This window comes from Schistosoma haematobium, chromosome 5, assembly GCF_000699445.3.
Source record: "Schistosoma haematobium chromosome 5, whole genome shotgun sequence".
Classification (NCBI taxonomy): Eukaryota; Metazoa; Platyhelminthes; class Trematoda; order Strigeidida; family Schistosomatidae; genus Schistosoma; species Schistosoma haematobium.
Genome location: NC_067200.1, coordinates 8,669,573 through 8,696,326, shown reverse-complemented (window position 1 = coordinate 8,696,326; position 26,754 = coordinate 8,669,573). Strand labels below are relative to the sequence as shown.

The window sequence follows — 26,754 nt, the reverse complement described above, 5'->3', positions numbered from 1 at the left end:
AATATGTATCAACTTCAATACATATTTGATTATATCTTATCAGTGTTAAACCATATAAAGGTTAGAATCAATACATTCCATAGAATGTATTCACAGAATATACTCCTTTTTCGAAATATCACAAAAAGGATCATACTCAATTATTTGTATTTACTTCAAATATGTTTTATAACATAGTCAATGTTAGTTTGTTTATATAAATAAATTGCAGTGAACGAGAATACAAAATGGGGACAGTCGAATGTATTCGAACACAAAATTACAAAAAGTACTCGTAAAATCTGAGAACCATACAGTAAATACTTCGTTTATAAAATATCAATCAATTGTCGCAAACTTGACTATTCCTTAATTTCCATACCAATCGCTTTCTGTTCTCATTTGTTCCTCTTCGATCTTCTCAACTTTCTGCTGCGAGACATTCTATACCTGATTAGCGTTATATACTATTTATATCGAAATAAGTAGCACACACAACATAGAATGAGAATAACTTAAACAGTCTTAAATTCCTCGTCGCTTTCATATTGCAGTATTACCATAGCTCATTAATAAAAAAAGGAGACTAGTTAATTTACAATATTTGGATTGTTTGTTTTCTTTTCATTTTAGATGATTTCATACCCTTGTCTCAAATTTTTCGTTTGTTTATACATAAAAAACATAATAATAAATTCCATAATGTTAATTCTATACTTTCAATAGAGTTAGTTACCTATGAAATCATTTGATTCATGTTTAAAACTACTCGTGTTTTTATCTTAGTTTACAGTCAATCAACTGTTGTTTATTCATTAACAAGTAGCTAAATAAATGAAAATCTTGTCAAAACATTGATTTAATTATACCCTTATAATAAGAATCATTAAATCATTAACCGAAATGAAATGTGACAACAATCTAGTTTAAGAAAACTAAAGAAGAAGAAGAAGAAGAAGAAGAAGAAGAAGAAGAAGAAGATGATGATGATGATGATGATGATGATGATGATGATGATGATGATGATGATGATGATGATGATGATGATGATGATGATGATGATGATGATGATGATGATGATGATGATGATGATGATGATGATGATGATGATGATGATGATGATGATGATGATGATGATGATGATGATGATGATGATGATGATGATGATGATGATGATGATGATGATGATGATGATGATGATGATGATGATGATGATGATGATGATGCATAAAGTGTGGAACAGTAATTTATTGTTTCATACAAAATTACAGAATATCTAAGTAAAATACGAGAATCATAAGCTGAATACGTCATTTGCAATGCTAACTGGTGTTGCAGATGGTTGGAAGAAAATTAAGAGTGGTCAAACCAAAATGTGGCATCAGTCCATAAAGTCAATAACTTCTAGTCTGAACCATATTGGAAGATGCAGACTACTTGATTGGGATCCGCATGATTATCATAACTAATGGTTGGAAACTCTGGATGACATTGGCTCAGAATCGATCACAATGGCGTCGGTGTATACACTCTTTATGTTCCCTTAAACTAAGAGATTAAAATCGCTTCATATCTTTCTTTCTATGAACTAATTCTTTCTTCCTGTACTATATGCTTATATGTAATCTTTATTTTATATATTACCACCTCTGAATTAACTACTTTTATGAATCCGATGTCCATCTTGTTGTGTTAATGAGGTATGGCAACTTGGACCGATGTATGTATAAAGTTTCTCCAGAACCTGTTCTTATTATTAGGTATTATAGATAATCTATGTTTATTTACTTAAATACAGTATGTGTATGAAGAGTTACTCTATCAAATCAACAATATAATAAACAATATAAACATAATAAAAAGCAAAACAATTTCAACGACATCATTAGACAAGTAAATAAACTAAATAAATGAATATTTGCTTTGAGTAATTATTTCCGTCTCAATAAATAAATCAAAGAACGTTTCAAGTAATTTGTCTAATGAAATAATAATAATTTAAAAGAAAGAAAACAACAACAGCAACAACAATACGGAAATTAGGCTTATGCAACTCATAGTGTGGTGCGTGCTACTTATATTGATATAAGTAGTATATGACGCGAGTCAGGAATGTAATGTCTGGCGGCAGAAGACGGGGAAGATCAAGAAAGGAAGAGAGGGAATAAAAAGCAATTAGTATGGAAACGCAAGGACAATGAAGTTCGAGACAATTATTGAACATTTTGCAAATTAAGTATTATAGTATAGTTTTTTCTATTTTACCAAGTAACTCTGTAATTTTGTGCTAAATGATAATTCGATTGTCCTCACCTGTGTTCTCCTTCACTACAATACTAAGAAGAAACATCCATCCAGTGATTCCAGATTCATTTAGAAGGAAGAAAATAACAACAACAACAATACGGAAATTGGGCTTCTACAACTCATAGTACATTTAAAATCTAACTTTTAGATAAGGAAAACAATTTCAGATCTCATCAGGGTTATACTACATACTGATTGTGAATAGATAATCAATCGAAATAGAGAAGTACTGTATAGATGGTTTGTTTCAATGTAGTACTTATCAGTTCTTGATGGAAAATGTACTAATCAAGGGATTAAATCAAGAGGCTAGAAGCATTGCTAAAATGTTCTTAACCTTCAGATCTACAAGTATATGTTAAACGGTTGAATTCAAACAATTTTTTTAAAAAAGCATTATACAACCGTGATCAAATATAACTGGTGAGTAACTAATTTACTTTTAGCATAGTTACATTTTACAGCTCATGGTTTCTCAATAAAACTGCTTGAATCACCATTTGTCATTGGTTACTGGTAAGTGTACTATTATTATCACTATACAAAGTTTATGAAAGTTGAACTGTAAACCGTTGTTTGCTCAATCAGCTGCTTAACGGCTAAAGCTTAAAATTAAAGCTTTTAGATTCAATTCCTAGAATCTGCATGTGAAGTCACTGTCGGTGATATATATATATATATATATATATATATATATATATATATACCTACACCCACTTCCCTCTGTGCTTCCTGCATGCTTGAGGATTTTAGTAATCACTAACAATAAACTTACCCTACAACTGATGTTGAGGCTTTTGAATAATCTGGAGTAAACCTATAATACTACTAGGAGACTTAGTCTAAGCAAATTCTTAGTTAAAAAGATATTATTTGTTGGAGTCATATTTAGAGGAATTAACCTCTACAGATATACATATTGAACAAGATACAATTCATTATTTAGTCAGAAAACAAGAAAAATAACTATAAGATCAAGATGAGATATAACCATAAGTAATGTGAAGAGAATGACAGAACAATAATTTCACTGATTGAAATTATGAGTCAACTGAAGCTAGACCACCATGGGAAACCTGGAAGCACTGGACGGCCGTTTTGTCCTAGTATGGGACTCCTCAGCAGTGCGCATCCACGATCCCGCACCACACGAGATTCGAAACGGCCGTCCAGTGCTGCCAGGTTTTCCATGGTGGTCTAGCTTCAATTGACTCATAATTTCAACCTGTGAAATTTATAGATTAGTGCAAGGAATAAGTATTAGGATTTCCAGTTGAATTAGATTTAATATTTCCATCACAAACTGACATCAGCTATAATGACAAAATGATATTTTTACCAAATGAGTAAGTGAATTCCGCGCCAAAATTCATGACCTAGTATCTTAAATCTGATTGTTTTCTTCATGAATTATAATCTTACCGAACTATTTATATCATCATTAGCCTGAATAGCCCACTATAGGATTATAATTAATAAACATTAATTTTTAAAAAGTGAATAATTCACTAATGTCTACTACTTAATATTCTATTATACAAATACGTTTATAAACAGTTGAAGAAGAACTATAAAATAAAATGAATTTATATTATTCCACTTCAATTGTTATTCTAACTTTCATTATGAGAGATTTGTGGAGACTGTATCATTTTCACAGTTGAATTCACAAAATAATCTAGGCTAGACAACGACTGAAAACCTGAAATCATTGGATGGCTACTTTGTCCAAGTATGGAACTCCTTATCAGTAAATATTCTAACTTTATTAGGTTTTGATTTTATGAATCACTACTTTATAAAACATCATATTTATTGGATGAGATCATATATTTTAGAGACCAATATTGATATGTTCACTAAATGAAATGAATATTAACTGAAAGAGTTTGTATTTTAGAGTTGTTTATGTTAAACATGGAGAGGATCAGCAAAACAAGGGCAGCATTCCTACAATTGAAGAACATATGGAAATCAAAACAACAATCAACCGATATCAAAGTCATAATCTTCAATACGAACATCAAGGCAGTTCTACTCTACGGAGCTGAAACCTGGAGAACTGCTACAACCATCATCAAGAATGCACAAGTATTTATAAATAGTTGTCTACGCAAGATACTCAATATCCATTGGCCGGATACCATCAGCAACAAACCAGTTTCCAGCTGAATACGAAATTAAGAAAAGACGATGGAAATGGATAGGACATACATTATGCAAATCATCAAACTGCATCACGAGACAAGCCTTGACTTGGAATCGTGAAGGGAAGTGGAAAGGTGGAAGGCCAAAGAACACATTACGTCGAGAAATAGAAGCAGATATGAAAAGGATGAATAACAACTGGAAGGAGCTAAATAGGATTGCCCAGGACAGGGTTAGATGAAGATTACGGGTGAGCGGTCTATGCTCCTTCACGAGGAGTAACAGGCGTAAGTAAGTAAGTAAGTTATGTTAAACATATCAAATAATTAATCTCTATTAACTTATATGCATCATAAATCGACTACTTGAAAGTTCCATTAGGTAAATATATGTTTATTAAATCATTACAAATAATAACTCACACCGATTACACAAACCAATCGTTATCTGAACTCAATGAATAAGTGAATAAGACTAGTAATTTTAAAGGCCATTTTTAGTGGTTTCTAATTTCTATGTAAACATCAAAACTGTGATGTGCTTTATGTTGACATGACTAGTTTCAGATTTAGATTTAGTCACTACGTATCATTTATGAAATAAATACTGAAATCATTTAATGTGGTGTGTGCTATTGATGTCGACAGATATAAGTAGTATGTAACATCAATTGAAAGTGAAGTGCTTGGAAGTAGAAGGTTAAGATGATGGAATAAATGAAAGTAGGAACAGAGAATGATTGTTAAGGAAACAAAGGAACAATGAAGTCTGAAACGATTGATTTACATTTTACAAATGAAGAATTTACTGTATGGTTCTCACATTTCACTATGATATTCTGTAATTTTGTATTCAAATACATTCGATTGTCCCCACTTGTATTCTCGTTCACTATAATAGAAAGACATTATTACATATAATTATATATGTTTATTCACTTTACAAAACATTATGATAACCCTCTATATCAGGTAACTTTTGAAAACCTATTGAATACATACCTTGTTTCTTCTATCGGATGTAAAATATGCAACATATTAGGATGATGAAGTTGAGTTACTAAACGTACATCACGTTTTAATACACTAGTCACAATATCACGTCTTCGAGGTTTATGAAGTTTGTCAGCAATTGACTTATCAAATAAAAATACAGAACATGGCTGAAACGAAAAAAAAACAAAAAGTAGTTTTTGAGTAATTGTAGTTCATTTCAGTAAATCAATTGGTAATACAAACCAATAAAAAAAACCATAAGGAATCCAAATGTTAGGCATCTTCTGAAAGACAAATGGATATGGAGTTTGGTTAAAGGTAAGGTGATAAGAATGAACAATAATAAGGGGATTTTATACAAGGATGAAATAGTTGGTCAGTACTTTCTGTTATTCAACAAGATGTTTAAATAATATCAGCGTGTAATGTAAACTATATAATCCAATAATTTTCACATACCCCATAAACCATTAACATACAATGGGAACATTCAGCTTGAATGATTACACTTTCATTATGGTGATGTACAAAAAACGTATAAAAGCATAACAATGTTTATATAGGTATATGTTTATCAGTGTGAAGTTTTGATTTATTTAGTTCAAATTAGAGAGCTATTGAAATATTGAAGCATTGGAGAGCTTATCCAGCCTATCATGAGACTTCGCATTAGTGTGTACCGACGATCTCATCAATAGATATTGAACCTAAGTCATTCGTTTACCTTCTGCATCAATGAACAGGGATTCAGTACTGTCATTTTAACATAAATCAATTTATGATATTACATAATCATTTTTTTGATTTCACCATCAGCTTGTACTTTCCTCACATTCAACTGAGCCCGATTTCTCACTAGGAATCCGGAAATTTCCGCTAGAAGTTAGTCATCAGTAAGCACATGATAACTATCAGTAAATGATGATGGAAAATGTCGAATTTAACAGGGATACGTTACGAGGTTGGATGTTCAATGTCCAGTTGCCGATGGAAGGATTACAGATACATAGCGCCAAAGAGTCTTTTATTATGAAGAAACAGCTTTCAGAATTACAATAGTTACTAATGAATGATAACAAGTAGATGCAGTGGGATTTCAAGTATACTATAATTTTCAATAATAATCAGGGATTTATAACCAAAAAAAGGCTGTTTAAAGAAAGTAACAATTACCTAATTCTAACACAACAGTTCCAATAAGACTTTAAATACTTATTATATAAATATTTATATCAGATGGGGTTTTGTGGATATTATAGTTATTTCAATGGTTGACATCATGCGTCAATTGAAGATAGACCAACATTGGAAAGCTGGATGCACTGGACGTCCGTTTCGTCCTATCGTGCGGCTCCTCAGTTGTGCGCACTCGCGAGATTCAAACTCAGGACCTATCGGTCTCTTCCTTTTCTCTTTGATTACATAATAGTTGGTCTAACGTTATTTGTAGATTGTTGAGATTATGTATTCCTGTCGTAATAATACACAAACAAATTGTGATTTGATCTTGACATATCTTTTAAAAACAAATACGCCTAATTAATGAGAAGAATGAATTGAGGATGATTGTTTGTTAAAAATGGAGATTGATTTCTATTGAGCTATTTCACTCAATGTTCAGTTTGTATCATAGTATCATTGTATCATAGTATGGTGATCTGCTTGAATATTTGAGCTACCTGTTCCTGCCATCTAGATCTTTCAACAAATCATCTAATTTTCTTTGTTTTAATACATCATTATGTCTGTTAATCGGTTTACCTATTCAGGCGCCTTTATGAAAAGTGTACAACCTTTCGTTGTACAAGTTACAAAATAGTTCAATTAGAAATATCGGGGTTGCTGGCAATATGCAGTGAGACGAATGTACAATATTTCGATGACGATTGACTGGACTCCTAACTTCTAGTTGGCTACCACTCAATATGTATCGTCAATATCGATCAAGAAATAAGAAACAGGAACTCACTGAAATACTCTGTGCTGGGAATTCTATATTGTACCAAAAATGTAGTAGTGAATAGAGCTTATAAAAACAATAAGTGGATTGGTTGAGGTTTGACATTAACACCGGCTCAGTGGTATAGATTTTAATTGCTCGCGTGCAAGACCGAAGGCCCTGAGATCGACTCCGGCGAGCAGGATAATGGATGCGCACTGCTGAAGAGTCCCATACTAGGATTAAATGGCCGTCCACAGTTTAAAGCATACTTAAATCAATTATTTGTCTTGTAAAAAAATACCTAACCGTTTTCATTTTACTTCAGTGACATGAACTTATTATTTCTCAGTTAATAAGATCATGAATCAATTGAAGCTAGACCACCATGGAAAACCTTGGACCAGTGAACGGCTATTTCGTTCCATTGTGGGAGTCCTCAGTAGTGCTTCATTTGACTCATGATCTCAACTATTGAAAATAGTACAAACTCCACTAAACCCCTTGTGATACAGTTAATAAGAGACAAACGTAAATGAAATTGATTCTTCTGCTAGAATTTTTTATAACCTTCATGCTATTATCTAAACTAATACAAGTGGGAAAGAAAATGAGAATTTTAACAAACCATCTTGAATTTAATGATACATTAATTACCTTGAATATGATTAGACTTTGGTATATGCATTTTTACATCACTATTCATATATCTTATTTTGTTAATTAAATAATAATTTCAATAGTTGAGATCATAAGTCAATTGATAATAGACCACCATAGAATACCTGGAAGCATTGGACGACCGCTTCGTCCCAGAATAAGACTACTCAACAGTGCGCATCCACGATCTCGTGTCGCGAGATTCAAACTCAGGACGTTTAACCTCTAGTCCACTAAGCCGGGCGGCATCCAACGGTGTTAATGTCTAACTTCAACTAATCCATGAAACTGAGCGACACATCCACTACTGTGTTCACTGAGTTCCTATCTCACAACAGACCCGACTGAACTTCTCTGATCACTGCTTCTCACTAGAACTCCAGGAAATACCACTTGAGGCTAGTCACTAGTGAACATACGTTAAATAATTGCTTCACGTTGCAAATCATGAAGTTCTAGTGAGAAACTGTAATCAATCCACTACAATCAATGTCCGATCTCAGATAAATAACCAACTCAGTCAATAGATGAATTATTGCACATTATCATAGATTAATTCATGTTAGACATTAACACCGTTGTATGCTAACTCAATAGCCTGGAGTTAAAGAATTCGCACGCGATACCGAATATCCTGAATTCGAATGTCGTGTGTTGGACCATGAGCACACACTGATAACATGTTCCATACTAGAACAATATAACCATGTAATCTTTTTAGGTTTTTATAGGTGGTCCAACTTAGATCAACTCATGATTTCAACCGTGAACATATTATTCTATCCGAAAATCCCCATACTAAACATTGAATAATGGTTTATAAATGGAAAATTGAATTAACTAAATAAACATTAAATACTTATTTTGAAGTTATATTATTCATTATTCTGTTGACAAAATATCAAATTTCTAAAGTTTTTCAATGAAATTCATGTCAGTCATTAATTTCTTAAAATTGTCTATCATGAATCGGTTTTAATCTAAATTGTTTAATTAGAAGGTAACTGGTGTTATGATTATAGCCTCTGCGGCATTACAAAAGGGGAAAACCAAGATCTACAAATAGAACGAAGGAAACACCAACCCAATCTCACTTGATGGAGAAACTCTGGAAGGTGTGGAATCTTTCACGTACCTGGACAGCATCATCAATGAACAAGAAAAGTCCGAAACAGACGTAAAGGCAAGGTTTGGCAAACCAAGAGAAACATTCTTACAATTAAAGAATATATGGAAACCAAAACAACCTTCAACCAATATCAAAGTCAGAATCTTCAATACGAACGTCAAGACAGTACAGAGCTGAAACGTGGAGAACTACTACATTCATCATCTGAAATGTACAGTATTTATAAACAGTTGTATACGCGAGATACCATTAGCATCAGCCTACTGTGGGAGAGAACAAACAACCTTCCAGTTGAAGAAAGGGAAAGGCGTTGGAAGAAGATAGGAGATACATTGAGAAAATTACTAAACTTGGAATGTTGAAATAAAACGGAAAAGAAGAAAGTCGAACAACACACTGTGTCGTGAATAAGAAGCAGACATGAAAACGATGAATAGCAGCTGGATAGGATTGTTCAAGACAGAGTTGGATGGAGAATGCTAATGTTTGTCCCATGGTCCTCCACAATCTAACAGATTACGTTTTATTTTGTTTTCAATATTATCATTCACAAAATTCATATAAGTGTATGTATACTTGTATAGACTAGATGGATTATAGATAGAAGTGAAATCATGAATTTCTGCTTCACTCTATTTTAATTTCGTTAGCTGAACACGTCTACATTCCAGTATTGATGTTCATATTACAATTGACTACAATAAATACTGTTAACTGATATTTTTTATTGACAACATTCCTAGAGACGTTCAATCTATGTCAAATATGAATGAATAATATATTTGTAATATCCCAATGAGTAGAAAAACTAAATTTTCTGACGTTTCGTTACTTAGTGTAAGTCACTTCTTCAGAGAATAACAATCTACCCATTGTTCAATTTATTCGAAATTATCAAATCAAACCTTGGTAATGATACCTATGTCAAATATAAATCATCATGATAACTTTAGTTAATAATCAGGTGACTGATTATATCATCATCAAATGATTGATTAACATGGTTCTATTTAAAATGTACACCAAGATACGTTAAAATTATGAATGACAAATGCTTTTCCCTATTTGAAAAGATCATCAACTTGATCCGTTTTTCCAACAAATCATCAGTTTTTCTGTTTGTTTGTTTTTTTATTCTCAAAGATCAAGCTCCAAGATCACAGACACTAATCCAAAAAAAGAAAATAGTCCAAGTCATGTGGTTAGACAATGATCAACTATCAAGTTGATGACTTTATAAACATTTCTATTTTGTTATTCATTCAACAACAACAAAAAAATAAATAGAATGAACAAACAATTTTCGAATGTTATCTGTTTACATGATCAATTGGATAGTTTTATTGGATACATCACAACTTTTGTATCTGCCAACTAAGGGGTATATATATGTATACGTATGTTTGTTGTTATGTGTATTTCTTTAAATGACTTAATTGTATAAGATGAATCTGTTGTTGATGGACAATTTAAAGTTTACCAAGTGAATTTAAATTCACCCCATTACACAAGCAAGTGGCTATCAGGACTCACTAGCTGAGTGGATAACGTGAAACGAATGGTACTGGGTTCGAGTCCCAGAGTGAACATCAACTCTGGGACGCAGGTACATCCAGCTGACGAGTCCCAAGAGGGGCGAAACGCCTGTCGTGGATTCCGCTGCTAGCCACTATACATCATTTTAAAGTTTTTTAAAAAGATTTTTAGTATTCATTTTGTATGAAAACTTAATTATACCTTTAAGGAAGAAAGTTTCGTGTATATAGATAATCTGTTTACATTGTTTAATCATTCAGTGGTAAGTGACCAAATGTTATATTTTTTTCATCTGCTTGGTTTGTGATTGGATTCTATAGTGGGTATAGTTGAGAAGTAGTAATGTAGGTTGCTGAACATAGTAAGGTGTCTCTACAATATGTTATCAACTGTTATTCCTTGATAGATTTAAACTTGAGCTATTCAGTCTTACTATCTAAGAGGTTACTATTAAGCTTTTTGCTAGATAATTCACATTTTGTAGAAGTGTGACATTTGTCATATGATGGGTCATATGAATGTCTTGACTACACTGTAGCTGATATAAATTGTTTTAAAAAACAATTGTAGGATTAGTGATATATATATAGATAAGCTGAATAACTATAAAACTCAACTTTAAAAAAAATATGTTTTTTTTTCGTTTTCATATTGGCCAAAAACACTTTAATAGGAACCAAATACAGATTATACTTAACTTCATGCATGAAGAAACATGTATATCAATGTATATCAATCTTCATAGTTGTCGTTACTTTTTTTCTAAAAAAGTCGACTTTATCTAAACATAAAAATAATTTTTCATCACAACCATGAAAGAAACAAAACACACATCTGGTTGGATTATGCTTCGTCTAACTGTTTTACGGTTGAAAAGTAGATTTTTATCAGTAAGAGGATTTATGGAAATGGTAGTAATTTCACGGTCGAAATCATGGGTTGACCATATATGAAAACCTAAAAGTATTACACGGTTATTTCGTTCTAGTATGGGATACATCATCAGTGTGCGCTTACAGTACAACAGAACACATTCCAATTCAGGATATTCGGTATCGCATGAGAATTCTTAAACTCCAGACCATTGAGTTAGCGTATAACGGTGTTAATGTCTAGCATGAATGAATCTATGATAATGTGCAATAATTCATCTATTGACTGAGTTGGTTATTTATCTGAGATCGGACATTGATTGTAGTGGATTGATTACAGTTTCTCACTAGAACTTCATGAGTTACAAATTGAAGCTAGTCTCAATGGTCTAAAGATTAAATGTTCACGTACAAGACCAAAGTTCCTTCCAAAGATTCCAATACAATGACGAAACGATCATCCAATGTTTTCAGGTTTTCATTGATAGTCTAGTTTAGAACAACGGATGGTTGCAAGTTTAAAAAAACTAATTTTTAATAATTCCTAATCAGGAATTGTAAATACCATAATGGAAATAGAGAAAAGGTGATATGTAATTCAAGTAAACTGATTGTTCGAAATTGAGTCAAACATTTGTATTGTATTACAGGGAAACAAATTTTCAATGGAAATATTTTGAAGCTCACAAACAATATAGTGCTGACAATTATATTGGCGTTATATATTCAACTAAGTAGAACGATATAACTATGCTTCTTCGAGTTATGTTGTAAAACATGCCATTCTAATGGTAAATAAATGATGGCGATGATCGATAAGGATTTCAATCATCCCATAATTGACATCTAGGTCTACATTTTGATTAACCTATGTCGTTAATATTGACTGCGTTTGAGATGAGATGGTTCAATATACTGATTTATTTACATGTACAATTTAATTTCAGATATCAACTACCAGTTGATGAACACATTGGATTAGCAAATACCGAAATGGTATTGAAAATGAAATATTCCAGTTTCATGATTCATTATGAATCATAAACTTAAGCATGAAAGTGGATTTAATTGGATTGCTAATCCGTCGGGGTTTCCTCCCGTAGGTTCGAATCTCATCCCCGTCGCCACTGATATGTCTTGTCGTTTGAATGCTACTTGTTATATCTGGTCGTCGTCGCGCTTTAGGGTTAATAAATTTTCACTTATACCAGTCTTGTGTTCCTACTTTCGCGTCGTGGGAATTGTAGAGGTCCCTCGTTTCGAATATAAATGATAAGCGTTTCCGACACAACAATCAGCGACGACCAGATATAACAAGTAGCATTTAAACGACAAGCAACACGGATTTTTAGTTTACATTAAGGACAAATTTTAACTAAACATTAACTAAAAACCATAAAATATAAGATAGTTGATTCCAACTTCAGTTAGTTCATTATGTAATGAAATCGTCATGCAATGGTTAAATGTTTCTCATAGTATTCTACCTTTGTTTCTTTGGAGAAACAGTTGATATTTTAAATCTTGAAATGATGTGATACTTTTGATTTGTGGTTATCTTTTAGATTAATATCAGAAGTGGTTTTTGTGGAAATTATAATAATTTTAATAGTTTATATCATGAGTCACTATATAATAAACCGCAATGGAAAACCTAAAAGCACTGGATGGCCGCTTCGTCCTAGTATGGGACTCCTCAACAGTACACATCCCCGATACCGCCTTGAGAGATTCCAACTGAGGACCTATCAGTCTCGTGCATGAACACTTGACCTCTAGACCACTGAGCCGGCATGTTAATTTCTGACTTCAACTAATCCAGAAAACTGAGGGACAAATCCACCATTGTTCCACCATCTCACAACAGACCCGGTTGAATTCCACTGGTCAATACTTCTATCTATCAGATTGACTGATTTGATTTCTAATTGTTACCTAGAGTAATGGTTATTCCCATCAGATGTCAAAATATAGACATACACTTCTTCTCACACTGCAAATAACTTAAATTCATATTCACACTTGAACAAATCCTGAGATTTAACATTTGGACTTAAATGAGAAATATCTACATGGAGTTTTTCTCTGAAATTTTGATGCTTAATTGTTTTTCTGAAGAAATTCGAATCAGATTATCTAGGTGAAATATTGAAGTATTAGTTGACATTTTTTTGACGAATATGATATTTAGAATAAGGATTTGTGGAGATTAAAATTAGCTTTAATAGTTGAATTCATGAGTCGATGTAAATTAGATCATCATGAAAAACGTGGAAGCACTTGATGGTCATTTCGTTTTAGTATAGAACTTCTCAGCTTACATTGACCCATGAATTCAACTATTAAAATTACTACGATCTCTACAAACCTCCGTTCTAATCATAATCATCGTGTCCTTACTAATGACTGGCTTCAAGATGGATTTCCTCGAATTCTAGTGAGAAGCTGTGACCAGTGGAGTCTAATCCGTGTCAGGCAGAGACAGATATCTACCCCAGACAATGGATGAAAAGTTGCATAAGATCATAGATTGATTGTAGTTAGACATTCACACCGTCGTATGCCGGCTCAGTCGTCTAGACGTTAAGCGTCTACTCGCGAAACTGAAGGTCCTGGGTTCGAGTGTTATGTGAGGGATCATGGTTGCACACTGCTGAGGAGTTCCATAATAGAGCGAAACTATCATCAAGTGCTTCTAGGTTATCAATAGTGGTCTGGCTTACATTGACACATAAATTCAACTATTCAAATACGATATTTAACTACTTCAAATTACAATTGTCCCGAGATATCTTTCGACTAATTTAACAGTTCATGTATTTTAACCTTTCAGCTAATTTAGATAGTCTCATTATAAATGACCATATTTCATAACAAATTAGAGTAATTAACTCGATTTGTTTTGTTTGTATATCAACATCTTTTTATTAAATCTATCCTGTTGTTATATAATACAGATATAAGATATTGAGGCCTTGTTCTCAACCTAGTATATTCAAAATATTGGGGTACAATTCCGATATTGTTCAGTTCCTTGAGGTGGATATTCGAAACTACACAGCTTATATTGTCGTTTTAACTGCAATTAGGAGTTAATGATAAAGTAAGCACTCACAATATCTTTCAAAACAACAATAAACTTTCAGCAATTAAATTACGCATCTTCACGAAGCGCAAAAATTACCCACATATACTGCTATCATTTCAATGGGTACGCATTTACCAACTTTACAAATCCAACTTCATTGTATGATAAACATTAAACACATTAAGATCAGTATATACTGTTTGTTGAATGTTAAAACCAGGTTATTACTGATTTATCTTATTATATGTCAATCTTCTTATCAGTTCTCTGAATATACTTCTATAATATTACAAAGTAATAATATATATGATCATTATATTTATTGCCAAATATATATCTTGTTCATATGTAATATTTAAGATGTTATCATATATGTATTTAATCTATTTCAGTAATATATAAATTGTATTATAGATTCTCATTTATGCTATATAAGTAGGATAGAGCAATCCAGTATGTTTATTATCTAACATATATCAATACAGAAATGAATTAGTTTGCATTTAACAATGAAATACAATAAAGATCCAGTTTTATCACATTTCATGATCATATTAATTTGGATTATTTTGGTTTTCGTGACTGAATTAGATCATTATAATGATTTCATTAAATCTTAAATAAATATCAGCCAAAATTGTATCAAGTTTCTGGTAAGACTAGAATTTATAGACGATCTCTGAGCAATGCTAAAGTGACTTTCAAAATATTCAACTGTTAACTAGAACTAAACCAATGTGAGGAATTAAGATTATGCTTTACAGTTGACGATTAAGGTAAGGACAACAGCTTAAATGTTAAAACGCTATTTAACCAAATCGATAAATGAATTTTGTGCCTACATCCAAAACCTATTATTTTGTATCTGATTGGTTCGTGCATAAATTTTAGTCTTGACAAGTTTCTTTCATTAGATTATCGTTTTGTCCGTGAGTTAATAAAAAAAATTAATATAAATATTATACATTTTGTTTAAATACGTTTCATATAGACTATGAACCTTCAACTTCGTGACAGATGATACATAGCTCCAGTGGATATTTACAAACTTAAGTTAATTTCATTATGATAGATCCTAGCTGAGTAGTCATTTGCAAAAGTCGGTATGATTGACTATTATCTACTTATAAACTTGAGTTCATTCATTTAATGTCCCTAATAAATGGATATGAAAAGACAGAATAATTTATCAGTGGAATGTCAGTCGATTTATACAACCAAAATAAAATATAAGTGAATGATCACTGATTAGTGACCAATTTCATAAGTATCCAGTTATCTAGTATAGACCAATTTCTTTTAACGAATTCACAATATATCCATACTATTTTAACTGAATCAATATTGAATGCATCATGTTAAGGTATTAGGCAGTTTAATGTCGTTATCAGGAAACTCGATAAACACACTCTATGTATTAATGAGTACTAGATTTCAAGGCTCGAAAGATCTTTTCTAAACTTGTAAATCTTATTATTCAGCTTCAAAACTTTAAATGTTACTGAATAGTTACTTAAACTAATAACCACATTACAAATTGATCAACACTAAACAACTATCAATTATGTTATATATCTCTACACATTAACCAGTCATTTAGAAATAACACTGTTCTACTATTATTCAATCATCTCTTTTAATCATTCAATAGTTCCTGATAATCTGTAATGAAACTGTAATGAAAAACAAACAAACCAACTAAATCAATTTACCAAGTTAACCATAATGATTTGAAATGTCCGCATGAATTTAAAATAAAACAAAAAAAACTGTCCAATTGTTTTAACAGATTGTTCTTTTTCTCTCTTCATTTCAATATTTTATACTCGAATGAATTTCAATAGAACATTGAATAATCTAACTTACAATGAATCTATAAAATACAATCAGTATTATAATCATTGAATTGTGAATGCAAGTTAAAATGTATTATTATTTTTTTCTTTTTCTTTCTGTTGTTGTTGTCGTTGTCGTTGTCGTCGTCAGTGTTGTTGTTGTGAAAAACTCGTCTTGTTTTTCTTCTACTAAAAAGAAGTCGTTTTTTTTCTTTGTTTTTGTTTTATAGAAATAAATAGACCAACATATGAAACGGACTTATATTATAGACAATAATAACTATTTGTTATAATTTTATTCAATATTCGCTTGAGTAAAATTGAAATTAAAAAAAACACAACTAATATTTTGTATAGTGGATAATAGTGGAATACAGGATACGTGTTTTGTTATATTTGGGACTCGTTAGCTGGATATGCCCGCATCTCAGTGTTGATATTCATTCTGAGACTCGAACCCAGTACTGTTTGCTTTATACGGCATCAAGTTATCTACTTAGCTATTGAGTCATGATAACCAGTTTCTTGTGCAATGAGGTGAGGTTTTAGATTAACTTGATTTTGTTTACTTGAATCTTCCCAATGATGATTAAGATTGCAATTGATCATTCTCTTACTGGCATATATGCATCGTGTGCGGATTGTTTCGATATTGCCTTAATTCACAAGCATTGTGAGCAAAGATGGATAGTGGTTAGCAGTGGAATAGGGGATGCTCGATTTGTCATATTTGGGACATATCACCTGGATAAGCCTGCGTCTCAGTGTTGACGTTCACTCTGAGACTCGAACTCAGTACTGTTTGCTTTATACGGCATCAAGTTATCTACTTAGCTATTGAGTCGTGATAACCAGTTTCTTGTGCAATGAGGTGAAGTTTTAGATTAACTTGATTTTGTTTACTTGAATCTTCCCAATGATGATTAAGATTGCAATTGATCATTCTCTTATTATTTTATAAAGTTTGTTATCTTAAATGTCAAATGATATTTATAAGTCTAGTATTTCTATATTACTGAATGAAGTATAATTTATGATGGTCATTGAATATAACGTCACTTGGTATTGTTTACATGAATCTTCCCGTTGAGTGAACATTAACTCTGAGATAAAGGTATATCGATGGGAAGATTTAAATAAATAGTACCAAGTGAATTTAAACTTCACCCCAATACACAAACAAGTGATTATCAGGACTCAGTAGTTAAGGGGATAACACGATGGCATTTGAAGTGAACGGTACTGAGTTCGAGTTGTGGATTGAACATCAACTCTGAGATACAGACACCTTCAGCTGACGAGTATCAAATGGGACGAAACACATGTCCTGGGTTCCACTGCTAGCCACGCTCTATTTTTGCTTGTAACACTGAATGCATAGTTTATTTTTAATCTAATTTTAAGACAGATTCAATTAAACCTAGTTTTGGTTATTTGTTTTCCTATCTCAAAACTACAAATGTTAAGGCTATATAGAGCTTTGAAGCTCTTGTATAACTCCAAGAATATGACAGGAAACATCTTGAGTACTGACACTGATTACAATTTTACTCACTTAACTCAAATAGTTCTTTAACAATAATTTTTGCCAATATGGGATTGTGGAGATTGTTACGTTTTTGATTGAGATCATGAAATGATTGATGTTAGACCACCATCGAAAACGTGGAAGCACTGGACATTCATTTAATCCTAGTATGGGGTTACTCGTCAGTGCCCATCCACGATCTCGCACAATAATATCAGTAATTCTTAACATAGTGGCCTAGAGGTTAAGCGTTCACGTGAGAGATCTAAGGTCCTGGGTTCGAATCCCGCATGCGAGATCGTGGATGCTCACTACTCATCAGTCTCAGGACGAAACGGTCATTCAACGCTTCCAAGTTTTCCATTGTGGTCTAGCTTCAATGAACTCATGAATTCAACTATTATAAGTAGATTATTTAAAGCAATACTTTATTTTCTATGGTATTTAGAATATTTGTTCAAAATTATTCCATAAGAAATCTAGATCTTAAAGTTTATATAAAGAGCCCTGTAAACATGATATTCATTGATGAATTCAGAAAAAATAACCTAGAAAGTCTGTTCACCTTTATTCTACTTGCATAGTTTGCTTAATTTTAAAGAAAACAAAGTTTACTACTAACAATTGTCCTTAAGAGAAGAATGTTGATAGTCTTATATAAACCATACACTTTAAACCTTCAAACCTCTTGGTATGGCTAGCTAATTATTGAAAATAATATCTCACTACTTTTTGTAAACACTACAGATTTTCTCATCAAGTTCCATTATATATCATCAACCTGAACATAAATAAAATATGTAACAGATTTTTAAGTTGAAATGAATGGTGGCTAGTAGTGGAATCCAAGACGAGCGTCTCGTTCTATTTGGGACTTGTCAACTGGAAGCATGTGCATCTAAGAATTAGTGTTCACTCCGGGACTCGAACTCAGTACCACTTGCTCTGCAACTGCATCATATTATCCATTTAGAAATTGTCCACACTTTACTACAAGCTTGTGCGATTGGGTGAAGTTTGATTCACATATATTCGTTGTTTGAATCTTTTCATTAACGTTTAGGACTACAATCGGCCTCTCTCTTCTCCTCATATGTACATTCTCTGAGGATCCCCTCGACATTGTCATAAAGTCACAATCAATTAAAGCACAGATGGATGGTGTTTAACTGTAGTTCAGTTTCACTAGAGAACAGTGGTTTCTTGAAGATTGTAAATAGATATCTTTCTGAGGATTTCCGTCTAGCATGAAACCAAACTGAAGTAGAATTTCCTGTTCACTAACTGCAACAACTTAATACACGTTTCTATAGTTTAGTTTACTAAAAACTTATTCCCACTAATAACGCTTAGATTACTATATTTTGATGAATCATTGCTACATACGGCAGGTATCACAAAACCAACATCATAGTGTTCATGTATTTATCACCTTCATTCATTTGTACCATCTTTTTGATGGAGTTTTGTTCTCTGAGCTGGATGGTTTGGTCGTAGAGCTCAGAGAACAAAACTCCATCAAAATCATCCACCTGAGCTACAAATCTTCTCCACCATTTGTACCATCTTCATATTATTCTCAGACATAGATTTTTTCTTATCTGAATAGATTAAAGAAAATCTGTCAAGTAAATGTATCATTTTATAATCCCGTTAATTATGTTGATATGATAAATTATTAACTTTCAGTCATACACAAAGTTTGTCCAGTACATCAATTCACTTAGCACATACCCCAAACACACACACACATACTAGTGTCACTTCCTATCAACGATCCAAATTATACGCATGATCTGTTGAATCAATTTATCTTAACAGATTTCAAGTCAAATGAGCTGACATATCTTAGGCAACTTCAAATACTAACTTCATCAAGAAATTATTTGATTAAGGCAATTACATTAGGCAAACAGTTTTCAAAATACAAAATTATAAACATTTAAGCAAACTAACTAAAAGTAAATGGGGTCAATTGGTTTCAACAAATTAGATTTAATAAGAAAGAAACAGTTTACGATCATTCGAATTATATTAACTGATCAAACAAAAGATATACACATCGGTCACTTCATTCTTTTCTGTTGAATGCTGTTGTTAGTATACGTTTAAATTGTTATTGTACCCATTGAATACGTTACTTATTATCTGGCTTCACTGGCTTCAAAATCAACGCATGGATCATTTGAAGCAAAAGACTCAATACAACCATCTACTCTAGGTGTCACGTAGATCCAGCTGATAAGTGCACCATTTGAAATGGTGGAGAAGATTTATAGCTCAGATGGATAGTTTTGATAGAGTTTTGTTCCTTTGAACTTAGACAACAAAACTTTATCAAAGTACACCATTTAGACATCAAAATAACTCACACCATAATGGTTAATAAATTACATATCACACTTTCTTTTATCAGTGTCTTTTGTCAGTACATAGTATTTATGAACATTATAGAATTTTTATAGTTTTAAGCAAAAATTGATCTGGGCTCAATGGTTTGAAGGTTAAGCTTTGGCGCCCGCGACATGAAGTCCTGCTTTTTATTGCCTATTATGAATACTCACTCATGAGGACTTTCTTTATCATGAGGAAGTAACTAACTAGTACTACCTGGTTTTCACGAGTAATTTAATTCAAATCAATATCTTTTACTCAACATTTCCATCCCTTTTAAATTGCTCCATAGCTGAAATATTCTCTTCATGTTTACTTAACTCTTATTTTATACCAATCCCCTTTTTTCAATATTTACATAATCTAATCCATTCATTTACTAAATAATGCTACTAATGATAATTAACACTAAATAACGCACTGATGATAAATCCCTTAGTAAGACAAAACGTCCACCCATGGCTTCCAGGTTTTCACTGATGGTCTAACATTGATCGGTTATTGATCTAAATTGGAATATTATTCACTTTATCCAGATCATCTTTAAATCATTTATGTGTGTTTTTTACATCAATACAATTTAGATTTATAATGTTAATTATTATCCAACACATCATGGGCTTAGTCTAGGGCAAACTAATTGATACTCTGACTAAATAAAATACAACTGTTCTCCTACCTTACGAACAGATCTCATGTAGCCGAATAACTAAACAAGAAAATTTCTTTATTTCCGCAGACACACCACACTGGATGACCATTTCATCTTAGTGTGTGACTCATTAACAATGTGCATCCACAACCCTACCACAAAACATGGAACCCAGAATCTTCAGTCTTGAGAGAAGACTTTTAATTTCTAGACCACCAAGGCCGCATCCAATGTGGTTTTTGTCTAACTTTAATCAGTTCACGATGTTGTACAACCCCCACTAATTGCTTGAAGTCAATAACCGTGCGATATCAGACATGGTAGAACACCACTGCTAAAACTTTACTTCAGAACCCCAGGAGTTGCACCTCGAAGTTAATATTCAGTTAGCACATGGTTAATATCAGCATAAAGGTATTTGTGAAGACTGTAGGGATTCCATAATCTTGAATCCGACGCCCAGGTAAGGTCGTGAGTGCACTTCACTGGAACGTCCCATAGTAGAACGAATCGAGCATACACTGCAACTAGAATTTTAACGATGGTCTTGGTAAGATTAGCTCGTGCTTTAAAATAGGACAATTTTAATGTCTCCACAAATGCCTCTACACTAAAGTTATGTGAATCAAATCGGTAACTTCATATTTACGGTGTTCATCATGAAAACACAAGCTCTTCTATTTCGTCCGGTAGGGGTTTCAATATTATTAAAATGTTCAGCACCAAGACAAACCAGTTATCCAGCAATTTCGAATCATCAGTGATAATTCAGTTGTTGGAATTTCACCGAGATAATTTCCAAATTATGTTTCGTAACAGTTGAAGTTCCATAGCTAGGTAAAATAAGAACTACTGACTTATACGTAATTTGTTTTTTATCGACTTTTTCACTTCTTATATAATACAAGCGAGTTAATGATTTTTGTGGTCTGTATTTGTCACAGACTGACCTCAGATGAAGTATCATTCAAAACCAGGACGCATAGTTTCGTCCTAGTATCGAAATCTTCACCAGTAATCACTCGCGACCGTGCTAACATCAAGACATTTAAGTAGACGTCCACTGGTCCATTTCCAACTTCAGTCAAATTTGGACATAGTTCAATGATCATCCAACACCATTAATAAAAAGTGTTTCACTTCCGACAGGTATGTTTTTATGTATTTATTTCGACACCAGTGTTTATTTCCTACTGAATACCTATAATCTATGTATCTATAACACAAGAATATTAGTCAAAACTTACTACTTAATAACTGAAGATAAGCAGTGTGTTTATGGTCAATTTACTGACTCAAAGTTGGATGGGGGCTAGCAGTGGAATCCACGATGTTCACTCCGAGACTCGAACCGTTCACTTCCATCGCTGCTATCGCTTTATCCACTTAACTACTGAGTCTTTATATCCATTTTCTTGTGTAAAGCGGTGGAGTTTAAGTTCACTTGGTATTGTTTACTTGGGAAGATTCAAGCAAACATTCACCATCCATCTTTGCTTACAATGTTTGTGACTTAAGGCAATGTCGATGCAATCTGAACAGGATGCACATATGCCCATAAGAGACTGATCAATTGCAATCTTAAACATCAAAAGAAGATTCAAGCAAACAATACCAAGTGGACTTATCGACTTTCTTCTTTAAACTGTATCAATATAAAAGGTGCAGGGATAAGTAGAAATTTCATACGAGTCATGAAACTGAAATGAACCGTGTGAATAATTATTTATTTGGTCTCAATTTCAGTTTGAAAGGGACAGAATTCTAGATGGACTGTGTTAATCCTGACAACGATGGTTTCTCAGCTGATCCAACTCTCTCTTCAAAGAGTCAATAGATGTAGCTTCATCCACGTGTAGAGTTAATGAATCTTACTCGTTTATGATTCGATGAGAAGATCGATAGTCAGCTGATAAGTAATTTATTCTGAGTTTGTGAACATTTTAGAGTGTCCTCGTAAATTCTCATGCAATAAATCACAAGGGTAAAACCGTGATGGTGTAAAAAGGAAAAAATGATAAATACCTAGACACATTTAGATCACAAATAATATTATATTAAAATCAATGATGAATACAATTCATTTTTTCAATAGTTGAGATCATGAGTCAGTTGATAATTGACCACCATAGAATACCTGGAAGCACTTGACGGCTGATTCGTTCGATTGTGGGACTCCTCAACAGTGCGCATCCCCGATCCCACCTTGTGAGTTTTGAACCCAGGACTTATCGATCTCGAGCGTGAACGCTTCACCTCTAGATCACTGAGCCCGCCGGCATCCAACGGTGTTAGTGTTTAACTTCAACCAATCCATGAAATTGAGCGACAAATCCACAATTATCAACATTGAGTTACTATCTCACAAATGACCCGATTGAACTCCATTGGTCACTGCTTCTCATCAGAACTCCAGGAAATACCTCTTGAAACCAGTCACTAGTGAGCACATGTTGATCAGTATCAGAAGATGTTTGTGAATATTATATTAATTTTAATAGTTGTGATCATGAGTCAATTGAAGCTTTGAATACACATACATGTGTGATCAGCTTGTTAGACTTTGTATTGTGCTAATATATCATCACATAGTTCTGTGAATCTTCGTCTTCTTATGACATTATCAAAATTGATCAAAGGAACTAATTGCTTTAAATCTGTGTATCATTAAATGTCATAATAACCTCAATCTTTGTGTTATTCATTCTCTTATGAAACATGAAGTCAATTAACTTGAATATTCTATGTAGAACATTCAACTTAATTGATACTTTTAAATGATAATAAGCATTTATTGGAAAGAATATTTTCTCGTTCATATATTGGTGTATTGAGATAGGAATTGTTCAACAATTAAAATGCTATAATTGAAAAATTCAGATTGAATAGGTACTAATCACTAATCATCTAGCTGTATTACTGATATTAACTTAGGTAAATGAATATATATAATCCAATTTCGTGGATGGGTTGAAGTTAGATATTAACATCGCTGGATGCCGATCATCTTAATGGTCTAGAACTTAAGCGATTGCGCGAGAGACTGGTAGATCCTTGGGTTCGAACCCTGAGGGGCGAGATCGTGGCTGAGCACAACCGTTGAATGCTTCTAAATTTTCTTGGTGGTCTAACTTCAATTGACTCATGAACTCAACCATTAAATTATATAATTCTTTGTCCATTATAATAATAATATTTACCTTCTGGATAATCATACATAACTGAGGCATTATGGTCAAAATCTATTCAACATGTTTGTTTAGTTGTTTATTTAAAATTAGTAGTGACATTAGTAGTATCGATTATGACAACTAAAAAATTATAGTAAATAATAGTTTTTTCATATTTCAAAAAAAGATTCGTATGTATCAACAAAAACAGAAATGTCTTGATTTTAGTGAAAATCACAAAGAGAAACTAACGTATACAAATGAAGAGGTAAACAAATAAGACAAAATTCGACTTCACGTAAATGTCAGATAAATCAAATGGTTTTTTCACTTTTTTTATTTACTTTTCTTTTTTTGGTGGTGGTGGGGGAACATTCAACAACGAATTTAATCCTTATTCTAGAAACTGGTCAAACAAACTCCTTTTTAAATTATCAGTTTAGTGGTTGTGGAGGTTGTTAAGTTTTTTTTATTGAGATCATAAACCGATTGATGTTAGACCACCGTTGTAAATCTGGAAGCACTGGACAGCCGTTTCGTCCTATTGTGGAACTCCTCAGCAGTGCGCGTCCACGATCCCGCTGGCCGGATACGAACCCAGGGCCTTTGGTCTCACGCGCGAACGCTTAACCTACTGGACCACTGAGCCGTGGATGCGCACTGCTGGGAAGTCCCACAATAGGATGAAACGGCCGTCCAGTGCTTTTTCAATAGTGATCTAGCATCAATCGGTTCATGATCTCTTTTTTAAATGTATAGAAATAAATCAATTTTCTTCTTCTTTAATTATAAATGGAAATGATATTTTCATTATGGTAATGCACTACTACTTTATCACCAAGAATTGAACTTGTAGAACTTTTAGTTACTCAACAAGTGTTTCACCCTTTGAATTATTGAGTTTACATGGTTTACATGTATAAACTCAGTATTACTTCATAAATTATAGAAAAATATTTTGAGGATGGAGATATGTGGAGATTGTAATCATTTTAATAATTGAATTTGTTAGTTTAATTAAGCTAGACCACTATTGAAAACCAAGAACAACTGGATGGCCGTTTCGTTCTAGTATGTGACTCAGCAATGTATGTTACAATCCAGCAGGTAGGACTCGAACCCGGGATCTTCAGTCTCTCACGAGGACATTGAATCTCTATACCACTGAGACAACACTTAATAGTGTTAATGACTAAATTCAATCGATCCATGATCTTGCACAACATAGATTATACGCCACTGATCCGGAATTCAACTGTTAGAAAAAAACTATCTTTCTTTAAAAAATTACAAGTATATAAACGAAATTCATTATTATGATACTACTTACCTTTTGATCTTGACGTCGTACAGCATCATATACTTTCCAAACTAATTCTGGTCCACAACTTGCTGTTTGTTTCTCAATACTAAAATATTTAGTAATTGGATTTGTTGGAAAATCTATAGAAATTTGTTTATTACATCCAATATTACTGATGTTATTACTATGACTAGTAGTATAATTAGTGTTACTAATGTGATGATGATTATTATTATCTACATGTGATGCATTCATTAAGAATCAATATGTAGATTGTAAATATTTTGATCAAAAATATTCGGACGATTTCCATTCAAGTATATATGTGAATATGACTATTCAGAATAGTATCAAAACACATATACTATTTATATACAATGATTTCTTAGAGTTAAATTTACACTATTATATTATTCATCAATGTTATACTACTCACAACGTCTATATGAAATAGTAATATATACATATATACAAATATTTCCCATCAATAGATGAACCAATCAAATCTCAAATAGAATAAACCAATCATATTTTGAGTAATAATTTGTAACTAAGACATGTAACAAACATTTCGGGATTTTTTTTAATCTTTTTTAGAAAAGTTAACGTAACAGGTAAAATAAAACAATGAAACTTTTCTTTTCAACAAAAAAATATTTTTTTATACAAGGAATTCAATCTTCAAAAGTTTCAAAAGTTTCCTTTGTAAAACACCTTTTTCGTTAGAAAAAAAGGAAAAAAAAGAGAAGAAAAACTTGGCAATAAAATGCTAAATCAAATGCTCAACTTTATTAGACGAATAATTTAGAGAATTTTGTGATATGAGTATAAAAATAGATTGAAATAATGATTAAGAATGAAATAGACAATGAAATGAATATGAAAGGAGAAGAGAAAAACACTTTCAAGAAAGGTAAACAAAAAGAAACGTTGTTGTAAAAGTGAAAAGTTAGTGAAAATATTAATGTAATAGTTGAATTTATGAGTTCATTGAAACTGGATCATCATGGAGAAGTTGGAAGCATTAGACGGTTACGATGGAGTTTTGTTCTCTGAGCTGGATGGTTTGGTCGTGGAGCTTTCATCGTTCTTCTGAATGACATCATCAGCACAAACTTCAGATAGAAATGAAGTATTCGGTTTGTGTGCCACACCTATCCCGAAGGTTTTCAGCAGTCTCGTTGCGGTTTCTGATATTCCTTTTATGTATGATAAGGCA

The 26,754-nt window shown here is 32.5% G+C and overlaps 1 protein-coding gene across 1 annotated transcript in view; it reads right to left on the bottom strand.

The window, feature by feature from the left end:
- The window catches only part of MS3_00000684 (uncharacterized protein), an 89,047-nt gene extending 63,208 nt beyond the window's left edge, over positions 1–25,839 (bottom strand). Inside the window, exons 1-2 of the mRNA XM_051208359.1 lie at positions 25,563–25,839; positions 5,436–5,596 (exon numbers count right to left, since the gene is read on the bottom strand). Coding sequence (XP_051064840.1) covers positions 5,436–5,596; positions 25,563–25,790 — 389 coding nt within the window. The 5' untranslated portion in view covers positions 25,791–25,839. The remainder of the gene's footprint in view (positions 1–5,435; positions 5,597–25,562) is intronic.
- Between the last annotated feature and the right edge of the window lie 915 nt (positions 25,840–26,754).